This window comes from Dictyostelium purpureum (genome assembly GCF_000190715.1).
Source record: "Dictyostelium purpureum unplaced genomic scaffold DICPUscaffold_25, whole genome shotgun sequence".
NCBI classification, from domain to species: Eukaryota; Evosea; class Eumycetozoa; order Dictyosteliales; family Dictyosteliaceae; genus Dictyostelium; species Dictyostelium purpureum.
In genome coordinates, this window is record NW_003519362.1 from 81,687 (window position 1) to 99,898 (window position 18,212).

At 21.7% G+C, this 18,212-nt stretch overlaps 11 protein-coding genes across 11 annotated transcripts in view; 6 read left to right on the top strand and 5 right to left on the bottom strand.

The window, feature by feature from the left end:
- The window catches only part of DHKE (uncharacterized protein), a gene marked incomplete at both ends in the record, with an annotated part of 7,676 nt that extends 6,649 nt beyond the window's left edge, over positions 1–1,027 (bottom strand). Inside the window, one exon of the mRNA XM_003284428.1 lies at positions 214–1,027. Coding sequence (XP_003284476.1) covers positions 214–1,027 — 814 coding nt within the window. The remainder of the gene's footprint in view (positions 1–213) is intronic.
- Positions 1,028–1,526: 499 nt separating this feature from the next.
- On the top strand, positions 1,527–2,703 carry DICPUDRAFT_93698 (uncharacterized protein). The gene is made up of 4 exons (XM_003284406.1): positions 1,527–1,980; positions 2,050–2,175; positions 2,251–2,442; positions 2,515–2,703. The coding sequence occupies exons 1-4, from the start codon at positions 1,745–1,747 to the stop codon at positions 2,675–2,677; spliced, it is 717 nt and encodes a 238-aa protein (XP_003284454.1). The 5' UTR covers positions 1,527–1,744; the 3' UTR covers positions 2,678–2,703.
- A 463-nt stretch (positions 2,704–3,166) lies between these two features.
- On the bottom strand, positions 3,167–3,815 carry DICPUDRAFT_148247 (uncharacterized protein; the record flags this gene model as incomplete). Its single annotated transcript, XM_003284429.1, has 2 exons — positions 3,167–3,541; positions 3,615–3,815. 2 exons carry the CDS (start codon positions 3,813–3,815, stop codon positions 3,167–3,169), a joined length of 576 nt encoding a protein of 191 aa, XP_003284477.1.
- A 926-nt stretch (positions 3,816–4,741) lies between these two features.
- DICPUDRAFT_148248 (uncharacterized protein) lies at positions 4,742–5,604 on the bottom strand (the record flags this gene model as incomplete). Its single annotated transcript, XM_003284430.1, has 2 exons — positions 4,742–5,143; positions 5,221–5,604. The coding sequence occupies 2 exons, from the start codon at positions 5,602–5,604 to the stop codon at positions 4,742–4,744; spliced, it is 786 nt and encodes a 261-aa protein (XP_003284478.1).
- A 576-nt stretch (positions 5,605–6,180) lies between these two features.
- DICPUDRAFT_75426 (uncharacterized protein) lies at positions 6,181–6,851 on the top strand (the record flags this gene model as incomplete). Its single annotated transcript, XM_003284407.1, has 3 exons — positions 6,181–6,255; positions 6,323–6,469; positions 6,627–6,851. 3 exons carry the CDS (start codon positions 6,181–6,183, stop codon positions 6,849–6,851), a joined length of 447 nt encoding a protein of 148 aa, XP_003284455.1.
- A 350-nt stretch (positions 6,852–7,201) lies between these two features.
- Positions 7,202–8,641, top strand: DICPUDRAFT_52960 (uncharacterized protein; the record flags this gene model as incomplete). The annotated part of the gene is made up of 1 exon (XM_003284408.1): positions 7,202–8,641. One exon carries the CDS (start codon positions 7,202–7,204, stop codon positions 8,564–8,566), a length of 1,365 nt encoding a protein of 454 aa, XP_003284456.1. The 3' UTR covers positions 8,567–8,641.
- Positions 8,642–8,994: 353 nt separating this feature from the next.
- Positions 8,995–9,712, top strand: DICPUDRAFT_148251 (uncharacterized protein; the record flags this gene model as incomplete). The annotated part of the gene is made up of 3 exons (XM_003284409.1): positions 8,995–9,199; positions 9,424–9,507; positions 9,585–9,712. The coding sequence occupies 3 exons, from the start codon at positions 8,995–8,997 to the stop codon at positions 9,710–9,712; spliced, it is 417 nt and encodes a 138-aa protein (XP_003284457.1).
- A 460-nt stretch (positions 9,713–10,172) lies between these two features.
- Positions 10,173–12,103, top strand: rab11A (rab11A, RAB family GTPase). Its single transcript, XM_003284410.1, has 4 exons — positions 10,173–10,268; positions 10,722–10,895; positions 11,026–11,221; positions 11,583–12,103. Exons 2-4 carry the CDS (start codon positions 10,853–10,855, stop codon positions 11,995–11,997), a joined length of 654 nt encoding a protein of 217 aa, XP_003284458.1. The 5' UTR covers positions 10,173–10,268; positions 10,722–10,852; the 3' UTR covers positions 11,998–12,103.
- Positions 12,104–12,413: 310 nt separating this feature from the next.
- On the bottom strand, positions 12,414–12,927 carry DICPUDRAFT_148253 (uncharacterized protein; the record flags this gene model as incomplete). Its single annotated transcript, XM_003284431.1, has 2 exons — positions 12,414–12,559; positions 12,627–12,927. 2 exons carry the CDS (start codon positions 12,925–12,927, stop codon positions 12,414–12,416), a joined length of 447 nt encoding a protein of 148 aa, XP_003284479.1.
- A 1,074-nt stretch (positions 12,928–14,001) lies between these two features.
- DICPUDRAFT_93700 (succinate dehydrogenase) lies at positions 14,002–15,584 on the top strand (the record flags this gene model as incomplete). Its single annotated transcript, XM_003284411.1, has 5 exons — positions 14,002–14,071; positions 14,494–14,553; positions 14,649–15,306; positions 15,400–15,415; positions 15,496–15,584. 5 exons carry the CDS (start codon positions 14,002–14,004, stop codon positions 15,541–15,543), a joined length of 852 nt encoding a protein of 283 aa, XP_003284459.1. The 3' UTR covers positions 15,544–15,584.
- A 377-nt stretch (positions 15,585–15,961) lies between these two features.
- DICPUDRAFT_75432 (uncharacterized protein) lies at positions 15,962–18,050 on the bottom strand (the record flags this gene model as incomplete). The annotated part of the gene is made up of 2 exons (XM_003284432.1): positions 15,962–17,334; positions 17,402–18,050. 2 exons carry the CDS (start codon positions 18,048–18,050, stop codon positions 15,962–15,964), a joined length of 2,022 nt encoding a protein of 673 aa, XP_003284480.1.
- Between the last annotated feature and the right edge of the window lie 162 nt (positions 18,051–18,212).

Here is an 18,212-nt window from a genome sequence, read left to right on the forward strand (position 1 = left end):
TATTGTTTTTAAAGGGAAAAATGATATGCACTTTATAATGACAATCATAACGTCCAATAATAATTAATTAAAAAAAAAAAATTATTTTTTTTATTTTTAGTATATTAGCATTACCGTTCTGGTAGTGGCGGGTGTGCTCTTTATTTACATTTGATTTTACATGTCTTGGCAGGAGAAATGCCCAATACTTTAAATCACCATTACATTAAATACTATCTTCGGTATCTTCTTCATAATCTTCATAATCTTCGCCATCATCATCATCCTCCTCTTCATTATTATAGGAAGGTATATGGTGAATTAATTTACATTTACAACTTGAACATATTTCTAAATTACCAAAACCATTTAATGGTTCAAAACCATCACACCACTTACAATTTTCACATGCATAGTCTTTTTTATCCTTTATTATTTTTGACTCCAATACCAATAAATCTTCATCACTATCACCACTTAAATCTTGTGGATCATTACTTAGATTTATATCTTCCTCAGCATCACTGTGGTCATTATTGTTGTTGGTGTGGTTATTGATACTAATATTATTAATATTATTATTATTGTTATTATTGTTGTTATTGTTATTGTCTCTAAATAAATCTGGATGCTTTTGCTTTTGTTGTTGCTTTATTTCTTTTATTTTTTGAAGTCTTTCTTTTTTGGCCAATTCTTCCATCTCATTCTTTTTATTGAGATTTTGTTCAATATCGTCACTTGCTCTATATTGATATTTTTTAAGGTAATTCTCTTTACTATTATTACCATCATTATTAATTTTTAAATTTGAAAAATCATTTGATAATTTCTCTTGTGGTGGATTACCATTATTATCATTATTATTATTATTATTTATATTGATATTATTATTTTGTCTAAATATTGAGAGGTCAGTAATTTTAAATTTAAACATCAACTCTTCTCTCTCTCTGTTTGATACTTGACAACCTTTTTTTAGTAAACCCAATAGGTATTCCTTTCTTTCATTATCGCTATTGTCACTATTATTACTATTATTATTACTCATAATAAAAATGAAGATTGGAACAAAAAAAAAAAAAAAAAAAATGGGTGTTTAATTTATTTTAATTTACTATTAATATTACCAAAAAAAATAACTTTTTTTTTTTTTAAGAAAAATCCAAAAAAAAATAAAAAAAAAATATTTTTTTTAATTATATTTTCTAAATTATTTTTAAATTTTCTAAATGGGTAATTAATGAAGCAAATTTTTAAAGAAATGTTTCATTGTTTATTTTTATTATATTTATTTGATTTAAACAATGTTCCTTTGAAATTATTAAATTTGTATATAATATTTTATTTATGTATTTGAATATATATTTTTATTGATGAATATTTATTTTGTGTTGTTGGACTAATATGGTAATTTTATATATTTATTTATGTCGTTTTTATGCGATATATAACACCAACACAATATAAAAATAAAATAAAATTAAAAATAAAAAAAAAAAAATTAAAATTAAAATTTTTTTATTTTTTATTTTTTTTTATTTTTTTTAAATAATTTTTTAGAAGGGTAATATTTAATTATTAGCAAACACTTTATTTTAATATAAAAAAAGAGTTTATATATAATACATAATTCCTACATAATATAATAGTACTATTACATAAATATAACACATAAACTATATATTAATACAATAAAAATAATAATAATAAAAAATAAAAAAAATTAAATAAAAAAAATAATTAAATAATATTCACACAATAAAAAATGTCAAATAATAATAATAATAACGAAACCGCCATTCCAATTGAAGAAATGGAGGGTATTACACCAGAATATCAAAGATTAATGGAAAAGTCAAATTCTGTTGATTTTAGTTGGATTGTTGAAAATAATTGTTTTGTTCAAGTTGGTACAGATCAAGAAGGAGTACCTGTATTTTTAGCAAATGCTTCAAAATTTCCAAATATTGATCAATTAGAAACTTTAATAATTTATATAATGTAAATAGTGATATATATATATAAATATAAAAGTTCTTTTAAAAAAAATATTAATATAAATTAAATTAGCAAAACATTAGAACCTATTGTCACAGGTAATAGATACTCAATAGTCTATTCACATGCATTATTAAAACAAGAGAGTACTCCAGAAAAATCATGGTTAAATCAAATATATCAAATGTTACCAAGAAAGTAAATATCATCATTTTACTTTATTAATATTAAACACTATATAATCTATACTAATACTATATTACCATTACTTAGCTATAAAAAGAATTTAAAAAATTTATATATTTTACATCCTTCAGGATGGTTAAAGTTTTTATTATTAGCAATGTCACCATTTTTGAGTGAAAAGTTTTGGAACAAAGTCGAATATTTAGATTACATTCAAGAAATACCAGGCATTTTAGAAAGAAATTTAATAAAGTCAAAATTACCAGAAGAAGTTAAAGAGTATTTATATTTAACTATATACTAATATATTTTATATTACCTTACTAACTTTACTCTTTCTCTTCTTTTTAGATATGATGAAAATTTATTAGAAACACCAGAGGTTACTGAAAGAGTTGTCACATCTATGGATACTTTAGGTAAAGAATTTTTATCAACATTTTCAAGTAGCTTTGGGTTCTTCTCATCTGTTGATCCAAGCAAATGGACTTCAAATCCAAATAGCTATCAATAAAAATATAAAAAATGTTATATAATTACAAAAAAAAAAAAAAAAAAAAAAGAAAACAAAACAAAAACAGAAACTAAAATATGATAATTAATTTTAATAATAAAGGCATAAATATAAAATAAATTATTTTATAAATATTTATATTATTTTTTCAATAAAGAATTTTGAAACTTATTTATTTTTTTATTTTCTTTTTAATTTTTATCACTTTACTCGAAGTTATACTAAAATACTGAATAACTAATTGAAATTTGGTGAAGAAAAAAAAAAAAAAATATATAATTGATCATAAAAATCAAACAAAAAAAAATTGGTTTAGTGAGGGCAAAGTGTACCAAAAGATATTGTATATTAATACTCGTGTATGAAATATTGATCGATTTTATCTTTTTACCTGCTCTAGCTAAACCATTTCTTATTTTTGTATTTGTTTTTATGTTGCTTCTTTTATCTTTTATCTTTTATCTTTTTTTTTTTTTTTTTTTCGCTTGTCTAAAGTGATTTTTCATTTTCTATATTACAATTATTATTGGCAGCTGAAGCTATGGGGGTAGTGTTACAAATTTGTATTGAATTTTTTAAGAGTTGGGTTTCGTAGCTTATGAGTTGATTAATAAAACCATGGTTTGGTTGGATGCATGGTCTAATTTTTCTGAGGTATTGGAAGCAATCTAAAAATGGTTTGAAGAAAATTGACATTAAATAGCTAATTACAACTGTGGCTGATCTGCTAACACCTGCGGTACAATGAATTAAAATACCTCCTAGCTTTCTACCATTTTCAATAAAACCATGACATTGCTGAAAATAACTAGAGATGTCCTTTTTGGCCTCATCCTCGATATGAATACAAAGTGTTTGAAATTCCTAATAATTAAAAGGTGCTGATTAGTATTTATATACCATGCATGTTACAAAAGTCATTAGTTTGAATATTTACATCCTTAACTTGGGGTGGGTTAGTAGAAATAGAGAGAATATGGGTGATATTATGGTCCTTTAATTGTGATACTGAATTTGCCGCACTAATAGAACCAATGTATAAATTTGGTACAACTTCTTGAGCATCAAATTCCTCTGCTAAATCATCTGCCATATCCCAATAACCTCCACAATATTGTTCTTCATCTTCTCGTGCCATTTTATAGAAATTTCTATTATATTTTAATTTTAATATTATTATTTATTAATATTAATATTTGTATAATTTTATTATTGTTTACTATTTATATTTAATATTATAATTTTTAAGTAATAATTATTAGCTTTTGAAATAATAATTTTTAAATTCAAAAATATAATTTTTATTTTTGTATTTAATTTATTTTTATTTAGTAATTATTAAATATTAATTGGATAAAAAATAAATGAATTTAAATCTATAATATTGTTGTTGTAAATTATTATTATTATTATTAACCTTTTTTATTTTAATAGATAAAAAAAAAAACATATGTTATTTATATTAGTGTGGGTGAAGTTTAATGGGTGTTTGCTAAAAATAGAAAAAATAGAAAAAATAGAAAAAAAGAAAAAAAATTGAAAAAAAGTGGGTGGGTTTGTTAATATGATGACTTGTTGGTGTGGGTAAGTGTGTGAAAAAAAATATTGGGTTTAAAAATAGCTTTAATTTTTTTAATTTAAAAGTCAATTAAAAAACAATATTAATTCAAATAAATTGATTGTTGTTGTGATTATTATTTAATGTAAATATTTGTATTTTTATGTATTTGTTGAAACACACACAAAAACAAAAAACGATCAAAAGTGATGGAATTTTTGATATTTGCGCACACAACTTTTAATATTAAAAGAAAATAATAAAAAAAAATTGAAAAAAAAGAAAAAAAAATTTAAAAAAAAAAAAAAAAAATGGGATGTGGATATTTTTTTTTGAAAAACTATCATATAAATTATTATAAAAAATAAAAGGATTTCTCTTTAAAAGTCAAACGAAAAATTGGTCATATATACAAAGGGTTGAAAAAACATAATGTTTATTGGCTGTTATTGTCTTTTTTTTTTTTTTAATCTATTATTTAAAATGAAAGATGAAATATTACTAAATTATTCAAAATCAAACTCTGGGTCCATGTCAATTTGATCTATTTGTTGTTGAGCCTGTTGTTGTGGTTGTTGCTGTGGTTTTTGAGGTATTTGAGGTGGTTGCGGGGCTTGTTTAATAGATGGCAATGCAAATGGTTTATTGGTTATATTTTTTAGTGGCGGGTTTGATGTTGGTTTTGGTGCAGGAGCTTGATTAGTAGCAGCTGTAGTAGTTGGTGCTGGTGCTGGTGTTGGTGTTGGTGTAGTGCTGGTATTTGGTTTTGCTGGAGGTTTTGCTGCATTTTTTTTGGCGTTCTTGAGAGTTATACCGAGTTGTTTATTGGCCTCTTTATCATATAATGAATTACCTAGACCATCACCAAATAATCTTAATGTTCTTTTTCTTGCATCTGATACTGCTTCCTAAAAAATTAAATAGAGCAATATTAGTTTTATCTATTTTATAATATTATCAATTTAAACAAAAATAAAAAACTTACCTTTTTAGCATTTTCAATAGCAGTACCTTTACTTGGGTTATCGGAGCAACCATAACCAACATCTTCTTGGTAAGTGCCATCTTTTAAAGTAACACGAACAATAGCTGTAACACCCACTTTATATTTAACACCACCAGGAACTATAATCTCCTCAATAAAATCTGGTGATAATTCTTTAATTGATGAACTCCAACCATTAAATTTAAAAATTTTATTAGCTAAATTAATTGCTCTCCAACTTTCTAAATATGTAACAGTCGTTCCACCAGGACCTGGTCTGAATGATGCCTCTTCTTCTGGTAAACTTTGTGATAAAATATTTGAAATTTCCACACTTTCACTCTCTGTAAATTTTTCTTGTCCAAAAACTGTATTAGGTTCCATTCTTATTATATATTTCCTTTTTGATTATTATTATTTATTTATTTGTTTATTTATTTATTTATTTATTTATATCTTTTTTTTTTAATTATCTAAAAATTAAAATTAATTGTGAAATGAAAAAATAAATTTTTTATAATTTTTTTTTTTTAATTTTTTTTATTTTTTTTATTTTTTTATTTTTTTCCTCGAATAATGTTATTTCATTCAAATATGAAATAAAATGAATTTATTTGGTAATTGAATCCATATTTTAAAAATGTTGTAATAATAATTAATTAATAAATATCCATATATGAGATTAATAAATAAAAATAAATAAATAATTCTAATAATTTTTAATTTTATAATTAGATTTAAAAACATTAAATATTTATTAATATATCAAATAAAAATATTGAAAATGGTATATTTATTATCATTTTAGTTAAATAAAAAAATAAATAAAAAATAAATAAAAAAATATTAAAAAAAAAAATATAAAAAAAAAAAAAATTTGTCATCATTTTTTTTTTTAATTTTTTTTTTTATAAATTAAAACTTTTTACTTTTATTTAAAGATAATTAATATTTATAAAAATGGAAAAGCCTGTTCAAGTAACACTTTATGACACCAATACAATTAAACAAACTTTAGATGACTCGATTATTAAAGTAATAACACCAAAAACCTATACCCTTTTTTAAACCATCATATATTAATATTTTAAAAATTTTATAGTATTTAACTACTCAATTAAACTATACACAACATCAAAAATTAAACTATACCAAAGTTCTTTTAGGATTTTTCGGATGTGTTTTAGCAGCCATTGCACAATTCTACCCAATCCCATTTCCAAAAAATAAACCAGTTTTAATTTTATGTGTTGGATTGTAAGTATTAGTAAAATACCCAATATTGGAATAAAAAACATATTTTATCATTATATTCTAACCTTTTATTTTATTATTTAGATATATTATTATTAGTTTAATTTTATATTATATCAATATTTTTATTCAAAAAGATTATATTGTAACAGCAAGCAAAGATAAATCAGAAAATTAAAGTTAGCTCAGTATTACCAAAATATGATCCAATATATTCAGTTAAAATTGAAGATTCAAAAAACCCAAAGATTTCACACCCATTCACAAAATCAATAGATTTATATTTCGATACCAAAGGTACATTTTTAGAATCAGCTTTCCACAACGATTTAGTTGGTCAATTTAAAAGTTTTTCAAAATTATCCAAAAAAGATTAATAATTATCCAAAAAAAAATAAAATAAAATAAAACAATAGATATTAAAGAAAAAATAGAAAACGGTCAATTAAGGATCTTTATTAACTCAATTAAGTTTATTTATAGCCTTTTTAAAATGAAATAATTGAAAATAAAAAATTTAAAAAAATATTATTTTTTTTTAAATTTTTTAATTTTTTTTTTTTTTTTAAATTTTTTATTTCATTTTTTTTTTTTTTTGCTTTTCATTATATTTAAAATTGTTGTTGTAAAAAAATCTATATTTCTTTTTTTTTTTTTTGTAGCATATATATTGTAAATAGATAAAGAAAAAAAAAAGTAGATTTAAAAACTAATAATAATAATAATAATGAATACAACAACATCAACAACAAGTAACAATAGTGGTAATGTTAATATAGGAGCACCAGCTCCAATAAGACAACCATCTAAACATACATCATCAAGCTCATCATCAAGCCACCACCACCACCAATCACAAAACCACCAACACCATAAAAAAGATCATCATTCATCTCAAGCATCGCAATCATCACAAGCATCACAACAAGATATAATTAATAATAAACCATCAGAATTTCAATGTAAATTAAAATTTCAAAACTCATTACCAGAGATACCATTTGAACCAAAATTTTTAAAAATACAATCCGATTTCAATAGATTTACCCAATATAAAACTACATCATTAGAGCGTCAATATAAACATCAACTTTTAACCGAACCTCAATTGGGTATTCCAATTGATCTAATTGATCCATCTGTTTATAATACACCAAAAACACCAATCAGAGTACCATCACGTGATGAACCACTTTTAAAATCATTATCAGTTCAAGATTTAGAAGAAAAGAGTGCAGCTAAAAAGAAGAGTGAAATTAGACCAAACGTTGGTTGGCTTAGAAGAACTGAATACCTTTCAAAAGCAGATGATAATACATTTGGTAGACCACCAGTTAAACGTGCAAGTTTACCAGGCGATATTACAAATTCACCAACCAATAATAAACAATTAATGATTCAAGAAGAAAAAGTTAGCGATAGTACATTGGTTGAAAATACATTTGACATTTGTGCTTCAAACTATGTATTTGTCCATCCAACCAATCCATCATTAAAACCAACAAGTATTTTACCAGTTTTTCCAGATTTCGAATTATGGCCAAACTCTTTTACCGAAGTTGCATTTGATACTGACCCATTAGACCATTATATTCCAAATAATATTCGTGATGATAAAGTCGCTGAATACGCCAGTCGTCATGATGAAATTAGAAACAAGGCGGTTGTCAAGGGTATCACCGATAAATTTGTATATTTTATTACCCCAAATATTAAAGAAAACAATAGCAATAATAATAACGAAGACGATTTCTCTCTTGATGGTGAACAATATAAAATGCAAAAAGTACTCACTTCTGACATTGTTCCAGATCAATCTCAACAAAATTACTTTTTCATGGTTAAAGATGACTGTGTTTATTATAATCAATTAAAGAATCGTGTTAATCTTAAAAAGGTTAAATCAAAGGAAGAAAAAATCCTCATTAGAAGCAGAATCGGTCAACCTAAATCTATCACTTATAAAACCAGAGAACAAAACTCAAAAGAACTACAAGATAAAGAAAATATACTCAATGATTTACTACAAGAAGAAAAAGCTCCATTTTCAAATAAAAGATTTAAAAGATCAAAATTATCTGATGATGAATAAATTAAATTTTAAAATATCAACAAATATCTAAATAAAAATTAATATAATCGGAAAAAACAATAATTTTCATTATTTAAAAAAAATATATTTGGTTTTAAATTTATTTGGAAATGTTTTTTTTTTTAAAAAAAAAAAAAAAAAAAAAAAAAACTTCTTTTTCTTTTGGAATACTAATTCTTTTAAAATATTATTTATTAATTTAAAATATAGTATTTTCAAGAAAAAAAAATTATTTTATTTTTTTTAATTTAATTTATTTTTTTTTTTTTTGAAATATTTTATTTTTTTTTTTTTTGTTTTTCTTTATTTTTTTATAACGAATAAATGAACTAGATAAAGAGAACTTTTAAAAAAACTTTTACATCATTTAAAATAATAACAATAATAATAATAATATAAAATTAAATAAAAATATAATCACTGTAATTATGTATACCTCACCTACATTATCTAGTGCTCCAACAACGACAACTACAACAACACTAACATTACAAAATCCTGAACCACCACAACAGCAACCATCACCACCACAACAATTAAGGCTAGTAATTAAAAATAAGAAAGAAAGAAAAAGAGTTCAATGGACAGATGGTATAGTTGATAATGAACATTTAGGAAAGAAAAAATCAAAAAGTAAGATATTGGTAATAATAAATAACAATTATAAAAACAATAAACAATAATGGCAATAACAATAATAACCTGGCTATAAATCAATCATTTTTATTCATTATTTTGCAATGTTAATAAACCATATGAAAACAATTATCAAATAATATAATATTATATAATATAAACAAATATAAGTATAATTAATAAAATAACTTTGGTACTAACATTTTTATTCTTTTAATTAGAATGTTGTATATTTCATAAAAAGAAACCCTATGATGAAAGTAGTGATGAAAGTGGCGATGAAGAAAGAGTTTTAAGACAAAAAGGTAACTAATTTTAAAAATTATTAATAACCACAAAAAAATAAACGAATTTTATCTAATACCCTTCATCATCTTTATAGAAAAAAAACAAGAACAAGAATGCGAGTGTGAACATGACGAAGTTCATAATCATGAACACAATCCTGACGATAATAAAGAAAAAGATAATAATTGCGATCATAATGGTAGTTGTGGAGACCACCATTAATTGAAATATATATAAATAAAAATCTATTTTTGTACATAACACAATATTTAAAAAAAAAAAAAATAACAGCAATTTTGTAACCTCTCTTTTTATTTTGAATCCAAACTAAAATCTTTAATATTCAATAAATCAAAAAACTATTTAGCTTTTTTTAAAATTTACTGTATTATATTCCCACTATTAATATTAAATCATTACGATTACTACATAGAACCCATATTTAAATTAAACTGTAATCTCGTTTTTTTTTTTTTTTTTTTTTTTTTCAATGTCATTAAACCAACCCACCACGTGGTCATTTTGATTTCTTTAAAATTATTTTTTTTCTTTTTATTTTTTTTTTTAATTTTTTTTTTAAAATAATTTTAAAAAAAAAAATTAATAAAAAAATAAACACACACTAAAAATTTTTATTATTTTTTTTTATTTATTTTTATTATTATATTCATTTCATTTATAACTTAATAATACATTATATATAAAGAATAATAGTATAAAAATACTAATAGTTCAAAACTATTTTAGTTATTATAAATATTAATTAAATAAAAATATTGTTTGTATCTACACTTTATTTATAATTTTTTATTTTTTTTTTTTAGTTTTTTTTAAGTTTGTTATTTTTTGTTATTTTTTTTATTTTTATTTTTATTTTTTTTCTATTGTTTTATTTTATTTATTTCTATGTACTCTTAAAATAATTATCATAAAAAGAATATTAATTATTTTTATTACTACAACAAATTATTATTATTATAATATAATATATTTTTTAATTTTATTATTTTTTTTTAATTTTTTTTAAAAATTAATTTTTTTTTTTTTTTTTTTTTTTTTTTAAATTTTTTATATTTTTTTAAATTTTTTTTTATTTTGTCACACTTTTTTTTTCTTTTATTTATATTGTTTTTTTTTTTTTATTTAATATCAAAAATATCATTTGGATTATATTCAAATTAATTAAATTATACTAATAATAACTTATTATAATTATATTGTATTATTATAGATTATATAATTTTCAACATATTTTTTTTTCCATAATAAATATTTATTATTAATATATCAATAACATCCAAAATATATAAAACCTAATAAATATCATACATTTCTAACAACACATACATATAATATAAAATAATGTCAAAAGGTTCACAAGAAGAATACGATTATTTATACAAAAGTAAGTTTAATAGTATTTAAATTTTAGAACAAAAAGATTTTTTTTTACAAAAAAAAAAAAAAACGAACATCATAAAATTTTTTAAAATAAATAGCATTAATATTAATTATTTTTTCTTTAAACCATTAAGTTGTCCTCATTGGTGATAGTGGTGTGGGTAAATCCAATTTATTATCTAGATTCACTCGTAATGAATTTAGTCTCGAAACCAAATCAACCATTGGTGTAGAATTTGCAACCAGAACTATTCAAACTGAAGGTAAAACTATTAAAGCTCAAGTTTGGGATACTGCAGGTCAAGAAAGATATAGAGCCATTACTTCAGCGTAAGTGTTAAAATTTACCCTTTCATAAAACTATATACAGTGACTTTAAGAATAAAGATGATTTAGGAATAATATATCGGATTTTAGTTTCTTTTGGTATTGTTAGAATAAAACGCAGATATCAGGGCTTATATCGCATAAAACAGATATGACAATAAAAGAAATCAAAAATCAAAATATAGCATCATCTTTATAATATTTAAAGACACTTATATAATAATAATAATAATAATAATAATAATAATAATAATAATAATAAACAATAGCAATAACAAATAGCAATAACATATATAATAAATTCAATCTTTTATACATATTTCTTTAAAGACCAATTCTAATTTAAAATTATTTAATTAAATAGTTATTATCGTGGTGCTGTTGGTGCATTACTTGTTTACGATATTGCTAAACAAGCTACATATAAAAGTGTCGAAAGATGGTTAACAGAATTACGTGAAAATGCTGATCGTAATATCGAAATTATGTTGGTTGGTAACAAGAGCGATTTAAGACATTTACGTGAAGTTTCAACAGACGAAGCCAAAGAATTTTCAGAAAAACACAAACTTACTTTTATTGAAACCTCAGCTCTTGATTCAAGCAATGTTGAATTAGCCTTCCAAAATATTTTAACTCAAATTTACCATTTAATGAGCCGTCCAAGTCATGGCCCAATTATTTCAGATGAACCACCAGCTCCAGGTGTTCAAATCGATCCATCAGAACCAAGCTCCACTCAAGGCGGTCAAAAATCTGGTTGTGGTATGTGCAATTAAATATTAAATTAATATAAAACCTTATATAAAAAAAAAAAATCCAAACTTTTAAAAAAATTTAAAAAAATAAAAAAATATAAAAAAAATATATATAAAAAAAAAATTTAAAAAAAAAAAAACTCATAGATTTTGTATTTTATCGCTTCAATCAAATTTTTCATTTTTTTTTTTATTAAATAAAATAAATAATAAAAAAATGTTAATTTAAAATATTAGATATTCAAACTTTTTTTATCAAAAAATTTTATTTAATATTATAATTCTAAATATATGTTTTATTAGATTTGAAAATCTTTGTGGTAATCGATGAAATAAAGGAATTTAAAAATCTTACAATATCGTTAATGTTTTTTTTTAATATTTTTACATATATTTATTAAATAGTTTTTTATTATATTATTTTATTTATATTAAAATTAATCAATGACGTGTGAACCTGAGAGTGGGTTGGCACGATCTTTGATGGTGGCGGCGTTAAAGTTGGCTTTATTAATAGCACTAATATCAGCGTGGTGTGGTTGTAATAAAGCTTGAACATCACCTCTGTGTTCTGATTTTTTACCTATTTGTGAAAAAATAATGTTAGTATATTTATTTTTTTTTATTATTTTTTTTATAAAGTTTCATACCTCTTTCAAGAATACCAACTTTTGGACCGGTCCATGAAATAAAGATATCTTTGAAATTAGCTTTGTTATCTAAACCACCTTCCTTGAAACCTGGGTCGTTTGGAGTGTATTCTAAACGGATGAGAATATAGGCCATTTGATTATCTTCGAGTAATGAGGCAAGTGCTGCAATATCGGTACCTGATTGTTTATATTCTAATTCAGTTGGAGTTTTGTAGGTAATTAAGACCCAACCAGTTTGGGTTTGTCTAAAGTTTACTAAAGCATTGTTTAATTCAGCTTGATTGGCAAATTTGACCATTTTATTATAAATATAATATATAGATATATATAAAAATTAAAAATATAAAAAAAAATAAATAATGATTGAATCAAAAAAAAAAAAAAAAAAAAAAAATTGGTTTATGATTTTTTTTTTCTTGAAAATAAAAATAAAAAATAAAAAAAATTAATCATAAAACAAATTCAAATAAAATTAAAAAATGGGTATTTTAAAAATATTTTTTTTATTTTTTTTTTTTGTTCAAAGCCTGTGTGCATAATATTGTATTAATATAACTAAAAAGTGTTTGTGATAAAAATGGATTTGTTTGTAGTTTTAATGGAATCAATCAATATTTTAATAGAATTAATGGTTTTTTTTTTTCGTGTGGTAATAATATATAAACAATTGTTTTTTTTTATTTTTTTTTTTTAATTTTTTTTTTTAGTTTTTAATAAACTAAGGAATATACATTTATTAATTTGAATTCGGGGGTATGTGCAATAATAATATTGTTTACATTATAATAATTATTCCCCTCGTTTCCAAAAAAATAGCCAACCTGTTTTTTTTTGTATGTTATTAATACTAAAAAGTGTATGTGGTATGATTAAAATAATAATGAAACAGTGTTACATATTTAAATTTTATAAAACAAATTAAAATTTTTTTTTTTTTAAAAAATTAAAATGATTTCGAATTACCATTTTTATCAAAAATAAAATTTTTTTGATTTTTTTTATGACGAACTTCATTCGCAGTCGTGACATTAGTTTGATTTTTTTCAGATATAACAAAGAGTTATATTGAATAATATACCAAATTTAATTATTTGATTTTTTTTTTTTAAAAAAACTTTCATATTCTTTAATTATATATAAATTTAAACTGAAGTTCTCCTCATCCGCACCTTTTCATTAAAAAGAATTACAAATTGAAAAAAATGAAAAAAAAAAAAATGAAAAAAAAATAATTTTTTAAAAAAAAATAATTTTTAAAAATTTTTTTTTTATTTTTGTTTATTTTTTTTATTTCATATTATTTGTTTTTATAAATTTAATATATTATTTTTTTTTTATTAAGAAATTTAAAGAAAACAATATAAAATAAAAAATGATCTCAAACATTTTAAGAAGAGCATCAACTATTGCTATGAGACCAAGTGGTCTTCAAGCTGCTTTTTGTATGTATTAAAAAATTTTAACAAAAAAAAAATAAAAAAAAGAAATTATAAAATTACTTTTTATATTTTAATAGAAATGTTTATAACAATAGTAGCAGTAATATAACGCAATAGATAAACAATTAATATCAAAAATAGCAATCCGCAATAATGGCTTTAAATTTATTAATAACATAAAAATAAAATTAAATACTGCAGTATCAGAAATAAATAAATAATTAATCACATTTTACAATCAATTGTAAATTTAATAATCAAATTTGAATTTGAATTGGATTAAATTGGTTTATAAAAATGTTTTATAATCACTATCACAATCAACATTTAAATTTTAAAAATTATAATTATAATTTATTTATAAACATTATATAATCAGAATTTAGTATTAATGAAATGTTTTTTAAATATATGATATAAATTAGACACCACTGAAGCTAAAGCTGAAGTCCCAGTTGTTAAAGCTGCCGAAAAGAAAGATCATTGTAGGTTTTATAATTAAAATTTTTTTTTTTTTTTTTTTTTTTTTTTTTCTTCATAATATTAACTCTATTATTTTAATTTGTATTTTTATAAATAGTTGTTAACTTTCAAATCTATCGTTATAATGAAGAAGTTGGTGCTAAACCATATGTTCAAACTTATAACGTCAATTTAAAGGAATGTGGTCCAATGATTTTAGATGCATTATTATTAATTAAAAATACTCAAGATCCAACTTTATCATTCCGTCGTTCATGTCGTGAAGGTATTTGTGGTAGTTGTGCTATGAATATTGATGGTTCAAATACTTTAGCATGTATCAAAAAAACAACAGAAGCTATTCGTGGTAACTCAATTAAAGTTTATCCACTTCCACATATGCACGTCGTTCGTGATTTAATTCCAGATCTTACTCATTTCTATGAACAACACAAATCAATCAAACCATGGTTAGAACCAGCTGTTGATGCCCCACGTTACAATGGTAAAGAATTATTACAATCAAAAGAAAACAGACATAAATTAGATGGTCTCTATGAATGTATTTTATGTGCTTGTTGTTCAACCTCATGTCCATCTTATTGGTGGAGTGAAGGTGGTGATGGTGGTTATTTAGGTCCAGCTGTATTACTCCAAGCTTATCGTTGGATTGCTGACTCAAGAGATTCATCAACTAAAGATCGTCTTGCTATTATTTCAGAAGATAACATGAAGATTTACAAGTGTCACACAATTATGAATTGTACTCGTGTTTGGTAAGTGTTAAAACTGGTTTTTTTATTTATTTTTAAATGACCTTAATATTAATTTTTTTCTTTTTTTCTTTTTTTTTTATACAACAATTATAGTCCAAAACATTTAAATGTGTGTATTTAAACTTTAATAAATTATTTTGGATAATAACATATACTAATCTTCTTTTTTTTTTTTTTTTAATCCCACAGCCTGCCTTAGCCATTGCCAAAATTAAATCACTTCTTGCTCATAACTAAATTTTACATATGTAAAATTAAACAATTTTCAAAAAAATTTCACCACTCTTTTAATCATTTTAAATTTATCAATCAATGACATCATTATTAAAGTAAATAGTAAAAATAACTATTGTTATAATAATATAAGCAATAGTAAAAATAAAAATAATAGTAATAATAGAAAAATAGATGATGCATATATATTGGTAGTTAATTTTATTAATAGTGGTGATTTAAATTTTACATTTAAATTTTATAAACAAGTTTTTTTTCAAAAAATTATACTTTTTAAAAAAAAAAAAAAAAAAAAAAAAAAAAATAAAATAAAAAAATAATATATAAAAATTAATATAAGCAATAATAAAGATAATTCATTTTATCAATTATTTATTAATTTATTAGAAAAAAAACTTTATTTATCTGTAAACTATTTTTTTTAAGGGTACATAAAAATATTTCTATAGTTTTCATTTTTTTTTTTTTTTAAGGTAAAATGTTTAATTAAATAATGAACTTCCTTTATATAATTTAATAAATCATTATCTTTTAATTTAAAAATATTTAAATTTGTAAAGTTTCCTTTGTTTAGTAATAAATCTATAATTTGAGCATTTGAAGACATTACTGAATTCTTTACCAATGTGCTTGTAAAATCTATTGTAATTATATTTATATCCATTAAAAATAAAAGAGTTTTTATTTTTGGTTTGGTGGGTAATCTTGTTAAAACAATTATAAGAGATTTAATAAATTTCATTCTTAATTTATTTGATAACAAAAACTCTATTATATGATTTGAAAGATCACTAGACTTAATAGTAGCAGGATCATTTATATTTGTTCTACATAGAGTAGTGGGGTTTATACCGATATTGAGGAATAATTCAAGAGAATTGTTTGTTGAGGGGGTTAGAACTGTATTAAAAAACCATTCTAGTAATCCTGGAAATCTTTTAGCTCTATTAATCAGTTGTGCACGAACTTCTCTATTGGTTGCATTTTTAAAACTACTTTCGAAAATAATTTTTGAATCATATTCAGACTTTTCATTAAAATTGAGTAGGCCTTTAATTTTTTCAATAATAATTTCATCATCCGTGGAAAGTAGGAGAGAATAAAGATCTCTTTGCTTAATATTTTCAATATTATCTAATGCATAGTTTAAAATATCGTTGTATCCGAATTCTAATGCAGATTTTAGATTGACATCTGCTCTTCCATGTTCACTTGTGAATTTTTTGAAGAAATCAATATCACCATAAAAAGCATTTTTTGTAAAATATATTTTGCAAAACTGTCTATTTTTATAGTTATGTGGCCCAAATTTTTTAAAATGTTTTATTAAAAGATTAAACTTTTCTATAGTAATATTACTTGGTACACCCATTTCAACCTTTTCAAATAGGTGAAGGTTTGATAGGTCATCTCTGACACAGTTTACTGAAAATATAGTTGCTTTAGTACTTAAACCATTTTGAAACATGTATTCAGCAATTTCCATGCTATCACAAAAATTATAACCACAACAACCACAGAAAGATTGATCTGACCTATTACAAATGGGATATACTTCCTTGAATAACTCTACCAATTTCGACTTGATCAAAAATCTTCCCGAGATTCTGCTAAATTGTTTTTTCAATAATTTATATCCCATTATTGAAACATAGTCTGCTTCGCTAATATCCTCTTTTATTGTTGTATTATTTTCTGAAACTATAGAAAACAATATTTTAATCATTTCCAAATCTTTTAGTTCTAATGAATTTAAAAAAACCCTTTCATAAGTTTTATTATTTAATGAGATATCTATAGATTTAAAAAAATTAGAAAAAAAGAAATAATATTTTTCATAAATTTAAAAAAACTTAACTACCTTTATTGTATGAAACGGATACCAATTCATTTAAAAAAAAACAACCTAGTTCATTGGATTTGTTTTTTTTAGAAATATAACTTAATAATAATATTAATCTATTTTCTAACTTTTTTACCAAGTAATTATTTTTGATAAATTTATAAACTTCAATTATATCATTTGATTTTTTACTTAAATCAAAATCCAAGTTCCAATTCCATGAAATTTTTTTATTTATTTTGCTATGGAAAATTCTTTTTTCGATTTCTTTTAATAAAGTAATGTTTGATCTTTTAGAAATTGTATGAAGGTGGTTTGTAGTGAATTTTAATTGATTTGGATAATTGTTGTCTAATAATTTTAATAGGTCAATATCAAATCCATCCCATTCGACCAGTATATCAAGTGGGTCAATGTCAAAATAATATTTATATATTTCTTTATTGTTTTGATTTAAAAAATTACTGTTTTTATTAAAATACTTTCCATGCAATTTTATTTTTTCAATTAATAACTCTTTGTCATTATTTTTAATTATTACAGTAAGTGGAATAGTATAATAATTATATGTAAAATACAATAGCTCTTTATTTGATTGTTTGATAAAACCAAAAATTATACTATTTAAATATTTGTTTTTAAATACTCTTAAAAATAAATCATCCATTTTATGTGATAAAAAATATTTAATATTTTAGTATTTGAAAAATTTTAAAAAATTATAAATTATGTGTATTTTTTATCACATAATTTATAATTTTTTTTTAAATTAATTTTTAAAATTTGAAATAAATAAGAAAAAAAAATTTAGAAAAAAATTATAATCTTA